The sequence below is a fragment of the Ixodes scapularis genome, unplaced genomic scaffold, assembly GCF_016920785.2.
Source record: "Ixodes scapularis isolate PalLabHiFi unplaced genomic scaffold, ASM1692078v2 ptg001510l_1__unscaffolded, whole genome shotgun sequence".
Lineage (NCBI taxonomy): Eukaryota > Metazoa > Arthropoda > Arachnida > Ixodida > Ixodidae > Ixodes > Ixodes scapularis.
Window position 1 is genome coordinate 39,345 of NW_024610157.1, and position 11,463 is coordinate 50,807.

At 48.0% G+C, this 11,463-nt stretch overlaps 1 protein-coding gene across 1 annotated transcript; it reads left to right on the forward strand.

The window, feature by feature from the left end:
* Positions 1 to 9,259: 9,259 nt before the first annotated feature.
* LOC120839089 (pyridine nucleotide-disulfide oxidoreductase domain-containing protein 1) lies at positions 9,260 to 9,524 on the forward strand (the record flags this gene model as incomplete). The annotated part of the gene is given in 1 exon segment (XM_040209305.1): positions 9,260 to 9,524. A coding segment is annotated over 1 exon segment (120 nt), but the record flags the coding sequence as incomplete, so codon positions are not given.
* Between the last annotated feature and the right edge of the window lie 1,939 nt (positions 9,525 to 11,463).

Genomic DNA, 11,463 nt, shown 5'->3' on the forward strand with positions numbered 1-11,463 from the left:
CTGCACTTAGTAATTCTTATCGCAATTACCGGGTCAACGTTTGGTTACGGGCCGCTGTCGTTTGAACGAGCTGACGACAAAAAGCAGCTAAATTTGAAAGAGCAGACGACAGTTCGAACGGATGCGCAATGGAGTACGGGCAAGAAGCACCGCGTCCCGCGTCAACAAACCCTTCGAATGTCACGTTGTCGGCGTCTGTGTGAGTCTGCATACTCTTTTTCGCTTTGTAATTGTCGCTTCTACATCCTCATCGCAATGTCTTACCACTTTAATCGCCTGAGCGAAATTATCAAAGCTCGTTACGCCGCTTAACTTTCCATAAATAATTTTACGTGCGGCGATTCATTCGCATGAACGCCACAGAATGGACGCCAAAACCATGATGAGATTCTTCTAGCTATTTTCGGTCGCGACGTCGCTCGTGCTGCAAAAGTGTAGAAGGCAGCGGCGATGATCGACGTCGATACTGAAAATCGGAAGCGGGAACAGAGCAAGCGCAACAAGTCGGTGATGGCCACCGGTACCAATGATCAACATCTTGTATCTACTGTTTACACGGAGCCTACTTAAGTCTTTTGAGGCCTGCAATTACTTCTTATTGAAATCACTGGGTCAAAGTTTGGTCTACGGGCCGCTTTTGTTTGAACGAGCAGACGACAAGAAGCAGACAAGTTTGAAAGAGCAGACGAAAGTTCGAACGATCAGCCGGCCGTGTGAATTTGAAGACGCACTGAACCCGTGGGTGGTCCGGACAACTAGGAGGTTTCCTCTCGCTCATGTTGGAACAAAGCAAATACATCTGGCGACCACAAAGTATTGCCCGCACAAGCAATCGTAGTTCGACAGTGTCTGGTTTGCCCTATTTACGGCTACTATCCACGTTCTCGGACGAACGGAGGGGGCAAAAACACATGAAAACTGATCTTCAAACCTTTCCAGACTCTCTTGGTACAGCCCCCATCACAGCATTTTTACAAAAAGGCAGGTTTTTTGTCTCGTTTCTTCCAAAGGAACACAGGAATGCATGTCTGGCACGGCGACTTCTGCCCACCGCCCCAGACCGGAAGTGCGTCCGGCGCGCCACCACCGCGGCGTGACGTAGGAGAGTTGAGTTCGTGTATACACCAACTCAACTCTCCTACGTCACGCCGCGGTGGTGGCGCGCCGGACGCACTTCCGGTCTGGGGCGTTGGGCAGAAGTCGCCGTGCCAGACATGCATTCCTGTGATAAATGGAAGAAACGAGACAAAAAACGTGCCTTCTCGTCAAAATGCTGCGATGGGGGCTTTACCAAGACAGTCTGGAAAGGTTTGAAGATCAGTTTTCATGTGTTTTTGCACCTTCCGTTCGTCCGAGAACGTGGATAGTAGCCGTGAAAAGGGCAAACCAGACGCTGTCGAACTACGATTGCGTGTGTGGGCCGCAATTTGTGGTCGCCAGATGTATTTGCTTTGTTCTAATATGAACGAGAGAAAACCCCCAAGTTGTCCGGACCACCCACGGGTTCAGTGCGTCTTCAAATTCACACGGCCGCCTGATCGTTCGAACTTTCGTCTGCTCTTTCAAAGTTGTCTGCTTTTTGTCGTCTGCTCGTTCAAACAAAAGCGGCCCGTAGACCAAACTTTGACCCGGTGATTGCAATAAGAAGTAATTGCAGGCCTCAAAAGGCTTAAGTAGGCTCGGTGTAAACAGTAGATACAAGATGTTAATTATTGGTACCGGTGGCCATCACCTACTTGTTACGCTTGGTCTGTTCCCGCTTCCGATTTTCAGTATCGACGTCGATCATCGCCGCTACCTTTTACACTTTTGCAGCACGAGCGACGTCGCGACCGAAAATAGCTACAAGAATCTCATCATGGTTTTGGCGTCCATTCTGCAGCGTTCATGCGAATGAATCGCCGCACGTCAAATTATTTACGGAAAGTTTAGCGGCGTAACGAGCCTTGATAATTTCGCTCAGGCGATTCAAGTGGTAAGACATTGCGATGAGGACGTAGAATCGACAACTCCAACGCGAAAAAGAGTATGCAGACTCACACAGACGCCGACAACGTGACATTCGAATGGTTTGTTGACGCGGGACGCGGTGCTTCTTGCCCGTACTCCATTGCGCGTGCGTTCGAACTGTCGTCTGCTCTTTCAAACTTGGCTGCTTTTTGTCGTCAGCTCGTTCAAACGACAGCGGCCCGTAAACCAAACGTTGACCCGGTAATTGCGATAAGAACTAAGTGCAGGCCTCAAAACACATTTGAAGGTTGGTTGGGGTAAGTCGGCTAAGTGTAAACAGATACAAGAAGTTGTTGATCATTGTTACCAGTGGCCATCACCGACTTGTAATGCCCGATTCCACTTGCGGTTTTCAGTATCGATGTCCACCATCTCAGCTACGGTCCACGCTTTTGCAGTCCGAGCGACGTCGCGACTGAAAATAGCGAGCAGAATCTCATCGTGGGAGTTAGGCTTTAGCGCCCATTCTGCGGCGTCCACGTGAAATGAATCGCCGCACGTCACATTATTCGATAGTTTTGCTGAAGCCGCTCAAATAGTCAGACATCGTTAGGAGAACGTAGAATCATCAATTCCAACGCGAAAAAGAGCACGGGGACTCCCACCGACGCCGACAACAACGCAATTCAATGGTTTGTTTATGGGCGACGGCGGGTTTCTTGCCCACCATCCACCGCGTATGCGCGGCGCCGGTGGCGTCCGCTAGGGGCGCTCTGGTTTGTTTGTAAACATGAGTTGGTGTATAGTGCAGAAGAGGAGCGCAGCTGCAGCTTAACCGTCGACGGCCGCCATTGATAATGTCGATGTGCGTGCAGTTTTCTGTGGATTGGAAGGCGCCTAAGTAGATTTCAAAATGAAATAAACGCTTGTAAACAGTGTTAGTAATTAAATTTAAATGTTTTAGTTTTTTAAATAATTAATTACGCTATGGTTACGAAACAACGAAATCAAGGTCGTATTCCAAATGAATTCGAGTTACTCTGGCGCACTAGTGCTCTGGCGGGTTGTGTCACGTGACATCACAAATTGACAAAAACCAATTAAAAACGTTGGACGCGGGTCTAGTAACGGTGGGACGTGGTCAGGTTTTAGAACGCCTAAGTAAAAAAAAACACCTAACACTAGAGTAAGATCGAGTGCATTTTGGAACACGCAAATACGACGCTAACGACACACACGACCACCATCATCATCATCATCATCACCACCATATGGACAAAATGGCGCCGTTATCTTCGGAGAATCCTCCTTGGCTCGGAGTCGGTGCTCTTCGAACAGTCTTCGGGTTCGTTCTCGCGTTGTCCGTCTCTTTTAACTTCTACATGCTCTACACACAAAAAAAGAGGTACTGGTCCTGTTTTTTTTCCTTCTGGAGTTTTGGTACAGTCTGATCGCTTTTCATTGTGGTGGATATCGCGCTGATGTTTTTATTAAGGTTATTCACTGTTATTCCCCTTGATAGTCTTACGTTCTGCTCAGGAATTATACATGTTAATTAGCTGCAAACCAAAAGTCAGTATGTCCTTGGTCGTTTCTAATTGTGTCGTACTACTGGAACGCCCAACAGCGATTTTTTCCTGGACACCTCAGACATTGACGTATCACCACAAACTCCGATCAACGGTTGACGACGAACAAGTCCTTGTTTGTCGTGTTGTATTAATTTTAAAACCTCATAGCGCCGTGCTGTCACAAGAGAGAGAGGCAACATAAAAAGGACGGCAATTGCCTGACAGGCACAAAATAGGCCCATCTGACTTTTATTGTCGCAATCGCAGAGCGGCAGTCCCACCAAAGAACGCTGACAGCGAGGTTTGGGCACAATATTTTCGCACTCAGAACTGTGGCTGGCTTATATATGACGATAAGTTTATTTTCCCTTAACTTGTACTGAGGACCACGATGAGACTATTAATACTCTATTAAACTTTTTTTTTTAATATTAAATATTCATACAATGAAACGTGAGATCAATTACTTATTGTGCTGACAATGACTCCAGTCAGCTTCCATTTGTAGATACTCCAGTGTCCAGTTATGTCACAAGCCACAAACAATGACTAGCCTCTCAACCCTTCCACAACCAGACCTGCAACGTTACTAATGGCGAATTCCACTGGGCGCTTTGGAGCGCGCCGGGATCAGTTGACCAAATCCGGACTGGAGCACACGATCCGAACGGGGTCGCCTCGATTTCGATCGCCCAGTGAAATAGGCTCACTCCAGAAAAGTCGATCCCGGCGCGCTCCAAAACGACCAGTGGAATTCGCCATAAAACACTCAGTTGGAAAACTGCCACAGAGACTAATCTGAAAAAGTGGCCCCGATCTGTCCTCAAGAACCGAGCTAATGACGAACACAACGCCGCCATTTCTCCCGCAGCGGCCACTGGAGGAACTGTACGTTACTTCTATTTTGGCTTTAATCGGCCGTTGCTGAGCCAAAACAAATACAGCGGAAGAGGTTACAGGGGTGCCACCCCCGTCTCCCCAGCGAACGCACCGTGACTTACTACTGAAGTTAAAATGCACCTAGGTCGGGACGCGCTACCTGAAAGCACCGGTGAGGCATGGTTGTATAAAAACAATAATAATTGTGCTGCAAAACCCTGCAACCTAAAGATATTAAAAACATCACGCAAAATCATTTGGTACTAAACTCCAATAAATTTCATACAAAAAGAGTCTTTTCCGTTTGTTTTTATGTAAAAACATGCTTTCTAAAAGCTCAAGGTGACCACAGTACAGACAAATGATAAAGAGTGGCGCTGTTGTCGTATTTAGCTCGGTCTCGGTGGACCCCAGCGGCCCAAGTTTCGACGGCGAGTTTCCCAACTGAGTGTTCTAGTAACATTGGAGACCTGTAAGTGACAATGATCCCATTTGCTATGGTTTATCCTCTTCATCTTTCATACCATTATGTCTGCAAACACTGGCGGTAGAGATACCTTGGGGTGCGAGTAAAATAGCGTTGTGAACACACTGGTCACGCGAAGAGTCAACAACACAAAAAGAAGTGGTTGATTTAAAATCCTTACTCAAGAAAACCAACTCCCTCTACCGATACTGTGTTTGTCAGTGTGCATTTCGCCCAGGGAGTTAAACACGAAAGCCGTGTCATCCGACACTGCTTGTTTGTCTATTTCATAGTCTTGTTGCCAGCTTAGGTCCCTCTAGAGAAACAAATATGCATTCAGTGTGCTCTACGTCGTGTGCGCCAGATGGGTTGGTGAGCTCCGACAAACAGGTAATCTATCCAGTGTACTCTTTTGCTTGTTTTCGTTGGTTGCTGTTTGTTGCACTAGTGGAACGGCTGCTGTTTTGTTGCACTAGTGGAACAATTGTTTATTGCCCTAGTGAAATGAGGCTATACTACTTTTGGTGCAAAACCCCAGTGCAGATGATGATTAGATGCGCTCAGTAGCGGCTCCGGGAGTCAACGAGCTTGCGCTCTTTCCACTAGACAGCAAAAAGCGACTTTCTGTGCACGCTGCTCCAGAGTAAAAGAGTCATACTCTCGTTCACAGAGTCCTGAGATCGTGCGCAAAGAGTGAAAGGAGCGCGGCATTACGTTTTTCCGGATCGCTGACAAGTAGCACAAGAAAGACGGGACACAGAAGAAGCAGAACGCAAAACGAGCGCTAACTTGCAACTAAAAGGTTTACTGAAAAATTCTGCCGAGCAAACATATCTAGTGCACACACACGTGGCACAATGCCATAGCTATCTTGATGAATAACAACAACACAGCCCATTCGGAAAAAAAAAAAAAAATAAACAACAACAAAGTTATCTTCGTGATTCAAGGTGGCAATAGAAACAATTGTCGTGATCCATGTATGTGCACTAAATACAGCGTCATGATGTAACAGGAAGGGCGCAAAATGAGCATTAAAAAGACCAGAACAAGGAAACTGCCTGTACTCGACGCAACCAAAACAGAAAAAAAGCCTAATCCGTCTTGATAAAATCACACTCTTTCCATTAAATGAACAAATGCGGCGGCTACACAACACAATTTGCGGCTCGAAATTCGTTTTCTTTCCGCTCGAAAACTGGACGGTTTGAGTCGCACTCACCCTCTTCTCCATGGTCACGTGCCGATTTCTATGGTTGAGACACAATCACCAAAGATAATCAAAGTCGTGGTAATCGAAGGCACACACCCGATGCTAAATATAGACAAAAAATATGATGCCCATTTTTCGTGGCTTGTAAAAAGCTGCAACTATGTTGAATGAAAAAAAAAAAAGTTGCGAAACCATGTGATTTTTGGTAACTTTCTCTATATTTCTTCTTCCCCAGTCCAGTTTCGGTTTCAAGCAGTTGCATTTTTTTACTTTATAAAAAATATATGTGACGCTGTCGCAAAATATTGATAGGGTAGTCTTCCGACACCATAATGTATTGCCTGGCAAAAAATAAAAGCAATTTTTGGGGGGTGTCACTGTCCCTTTCAGAACTTAAAAGCCATAATACTGTACTCAAGAAACATCACAAAAAAATTTAAGTCATGCCTTATGTACATAAAATATTGCACAGCTTGAAAAGAGTAGCAGCCAAATTCTGTGTGGTTGTCATCATTACGACCCTTTGCAAGTTCTCCAATATCTGCAATGCTCGGGACCAAAGGTTAAGTTGCTGGTTTGTGGTAAGAGGCATGGTAATCAGTGCGGCCTCACTTATCAGTGGTTATGGATCACACCTGCCAATGCACTGCAAAGCTTATGGATGTTCATCTGCATTGAACGGTGTGCAAGTGGCAAGGCGTAGGAAAGGAAGTGGAAAGGGAGATGCTAGAAGCGGCTCCGATACATGACTGACCAAGACTCGTGTATTCGCATCGCATCTGTTCTTTTGATAGAAAATAGTATTTTATTTTATTTTAAAATAGTATGATTTTATTGGTAGGAATTAGGCTTTCTTCTTTTTTTTGGTTGCATAGAGTGCAAGGTTTCCTTATTGCGATTTGTTTTTAATGCACTTTTTGTGCCCTTCCTGTTGTCACGACGCTGTTTACTGTGTAGTGCACATACATGAATCACGACAACCTTGTTTCTATTGCCGTCTTCAATAATGAGATAACCATTATTTTTTCGTTATGCTTCATATTTTTTGTTGGGCATATTTGCGCGCCTTGTGTTGCACTGCCAGTGCTCGTGATGTAAACTTGCTTTCGTGCTTGCCTGCTCGCAAGTGCAATGTGCCTGAAATAAATGGATGGATTTCTAAAGTTGTGTGCAGGGAGTTTTGTTGTCGGGTCTGCTGCATATATAGTCGACCATGCTGATCATCTGAGAATGTCTTGCCTCGTATATTTTCCCTACTGGTTTCAGAAAAATTAGGCATTCCATGATTTGACTGCACATGGCCCAGTGGAGGTCATGCAGCCAGAAGTGTCAGTATTCTGTAGTGGAAATTTGGGTTGATGGAACCTCGCAAGTGGTTAATATCACCAAGTTTGGAAAAGAGGACAAACTGAGATGAGAGTGCTTATTTTTGTAGCTGCTGGAAACAGAAACGTCAATGGCAATGTGCCCAACATGTAGTGCATCTTTTTGCGGCTGCATTTTGAAACCCTGTTGCTGAAGCAAAGTTCACGCTGGCTGACCTCGGTTTCCCTTTATGTCTAGACTACCTATTCACCAATGCCAGGTGCCAGTTTGGCCAGCTTTTTGTAGTCGCAAAGAAAGATGGAGGTCAGGCAGGCAAAGCCAGCCCTCGCACCGGGGGGCTATGTTGCACGTTTTGGACTCCCAGGAGACTAGGGAGAAGGAAGTGACGTCAACGATGCTCGCTGGATGTTGATTGGTGTAGTCGCTGATGACAGTATCTGCAGAAGTTGCCAAGACACGTTCATTCACACCTACGTCACTTCCTTCTCCCTAGTCTTCTGGGAGTCCAAAACGTGCAACATAGCCCCCCTGTGTCGAGCACAGGCTCCAAGTCACTCGGGCAAAACTATCCGAGGCTTGCGGACATGTGTGAATACAATCCTTTGAAGATATTCTGAGGTAAGCATAGCTAGGACAAATCTGACACCTGCTGTCTGCAGCATGCGTACGCATAACAGTGGGCATGTGGGCATATCACATTGCAGAGGCTAATTGGTAAGCACAGCGAGGACGACCCTTGACATCGACCAATTCGTTCACACACGTGCCCAGTCGTCGCTGCAGGTGAGGACGATGACAGTAGATGGCCAGTCGGCTTGTGGAATATTTTCTCACTGCCCGCTTCCTTCGCTAAATTTGTAACAATCGCTACGTCACTTCGCGTCACTCCACTGTGGGTGTACGAGTGCGTGCACGCTGCCCGCGGACATGCTTCAGCCCCTCGAGTGATCGCGCAAAAAAAAAAAAAGCACTGGTCGAAGCAGCTGCGTTCACGCTTTAGTACCGTTTCCAGTGGAGCACAAAAAAGCTGACATCGGGTATAGATCAATTTCGCCGCAGGGTTACAGGCTTGACAATGCACTTCTCCATTTCGACTAGCTGCGGGGAGCGCGATTGATTCTTGCAGAGGCGTGACAGTGTATATGCAAAGCACAATTCAGACGTGCACTCGCGGTCCAGATCACCGCTTGTGCTCCGTTGGCGTCTCATACGTACCTGGCGCGATTCCTGTTGAGGCCAGCAACGGGCGAATGATGTTACACCCGTGAATAATGCTGCCAAGCGGCGAGTTGGGCATCGCTGTAGGGCAGACTACACAACACCGCAGCGGCGCGTCGTTCGAATGAAATAAAACATTAGCTACACTGGACGTTTTAGCGAAAGCCAAACGAGCTGGGTTTATTTCCAGGCCGTAAATGACTTCGGAACGCTGGCAGCGGTCACGGGTCCTTAGGCCTAAACACACCCTTCCGCCCTGGAGTACGCGAACGTTACGGCAGAAAGCATAAAACGGCCGTAGCGTAGCTGCCCAGTCAGCATTGAGACCTGTGCGCGTATGTTATCCAGTTTCACACAAACGATACCTTCCAATATCTAGGACTGCACCAATGCACTTTTTCGACTGGGGCGTGGAGTACTCCAAAACAAAACGGCAGGGCGTCTGCTCGCGTCGGCGGTAGCGGGGGGGAGGGGGGCTGCACGCAGCTTAGAACAGCCCGTAGCGCGCGCGTACCACGTGACTGCGCCAGCCAATCGCGGTATTCATCCCTCCTCCCTTTCCTCCTCTCCCTCCTTCTTTTCTCTCTCGCGGGGCTTTGCCGGGGGGGGTCTCACAATACGCGCCCCGGTGTTCCCTGATGAGAGGAGAGGAATGCTGTCTGCTGTAGCGCGTGTTATTTGAGCTGATTTAGTGGTTTTCGTCGACAGGGTGGATACGCTTTGAGGCTTTCGAGTAATGAACAACATCGAGTTGTTACCTTGATTAACTGTTCACGCCCTTATGAAGTACCTAATGGAATCTAGCGCAACAGAACACGCGAAAGAGCTCCGCTCTGCCGATCTCCAAGCCACGTTCGTGGTTGTTGGCGGTGGCATCGCTGGCGTTTCGTGCACCCAGCAGGTTGGTAAATTTGTTGCTCTTTGAAGGCACCTGAACACATGTCTTCTGCATACAAGGCCTTTGAAACCCTAAAACTTGAGTCGGAAAAGTGCCTTTTTGACGTGGAAACGGAGATGCCTGATTGTTTTCCTACAAACGCGCGCGTCAGTTTCTTTAGCTTCAACAGGGTATAATAGTATGGCAATAAACTAAACGTCACTGCAAACTCATTCTGTAAGAACTGTAGGCGGTAGTGTACCTTATCATGCAAGCAGTGGCGCCATAAAGGGGGGGGGGGGGGGGGGGGGATCGCGGAGGGCTGCCGTTCCGGGTGCCGCTGACCCTAGTGACGCCACTGCATGCAGGCAGATCATTGCGAAAGCACGGCTTGCTTTCATACCGTGGCTCCTTCACAACCCAGATAACACATACCTATAGCATCCTCGATCATCCGCACCGGTGCGCACCGGGGCACTGAGGTGCGCCCCTTCGTCTTCGATCAAGTGCACCGGTGCGCACCGTACATCCTCGATCAACAAAGCGCACCCTCCCGGTGCGGCTTTTCGTTGCCCCAACGTGCACCAAGAAAATCGGCGGTGCGCCGGGGGGCAGTCCCCATCAGGCATTGCGGCCAGGAGCGGGAATCGAGAAGATGGCGGGAGTAGCAGACGCGCAGACTATCGAGATGGCGATCTTGCAAAAACGAACACGCCTTGCAGCTGCACTAGATGATTTCCTCGGGTCCTCTGACGGCGAGACGACGAGCTTCCCACCATCGCCGCGATTACTGGCGATTGCTGCGGTGGCAAGGAGCGCCCGAAAAGCACGAACTTCGTGGAAAGCGGCGTGAGGCGTTTCGATGACAGCGAGGTACGGCTATTATCTGGCGTTTCGTTTTCTTGAACCAATAATGATGGCCAACATATACATGTGGAATTGTCACCCGCTTCGTGACCCCATCGACAATCACGTCCACGATGTTTATTTCTGTGGGACCGTCAAATCCGCGAGTAAAAAATAGCAGAAATTGACAGCAGACGGGCACCGTGCGCTGACCTACGCAAGAAAAAACGAACAAAACGCGAAGTGACGCAAGGTGGAGCTCGCCGCGGTGCACCGGCGCGGCGCAGTTTGTCCTCGATGTTGCACCGACTTTGCGCTGCACGACCGAGGAGCGCTGTGCACTGTGCTGGTTTCAGGGCGATTCCGGTGCGAGTTGATCGAAGATGCTATAATGTCTTCTGCATACAAGGCCTTTGAAACCCTAAAACTTGAGTCGGAAAAGTGCCTTTTTGACGTGGAAACGGAGATGCCTGATTGTTTTCCTACAAACGCGCGCGTCAGTTTCTTTAGCTTCAACAGGGTATAATAGTATGGCAATAAACTAAACGTCACTGCAAACTCATTCTGTAAGAACTGTAGGCGGTAGTGTACCTTATCATGCAAGCAGTGGCGCCATAAAGGGGGGGGGGGGGGGGGGGGGGGGGATCGCGGAGGGCTGCCGTTCCGGGTGCCGCTGACCCTAGTGACGCCCCTGCATGCAGGCACATCATTGCGAAAGCACGGCTTGCTTTCATACCGTGGCTCCTTCACAACCCAGATAACACATACCTAGTCATCCTAGGGACATCCTGAAAAGATCCCTACGTCCCACATCCCATATGAGACATCCACAAGACTTCCAATGGATTACCTTTGTTCGGACGTCCTAACACGTGCAGTACGTTAAGTGACATCATGGGAATACACATACCCTGCTAAGGAAGGTCCAGTGGTAGACCTCCGTGGGACATCCACCACAGGACGTTTTGAGATATGTCAGCAAGGCAAGACCCCTTCGATTTTAATTTTGATATATGTCTTCTTCAACTGTTCCCATACCCCAAGAAACCGATTAACAAGAAACAAATGCATATTCTTTTACATGACGAAAATCAAACAGCACTCAAAAATAAAGACC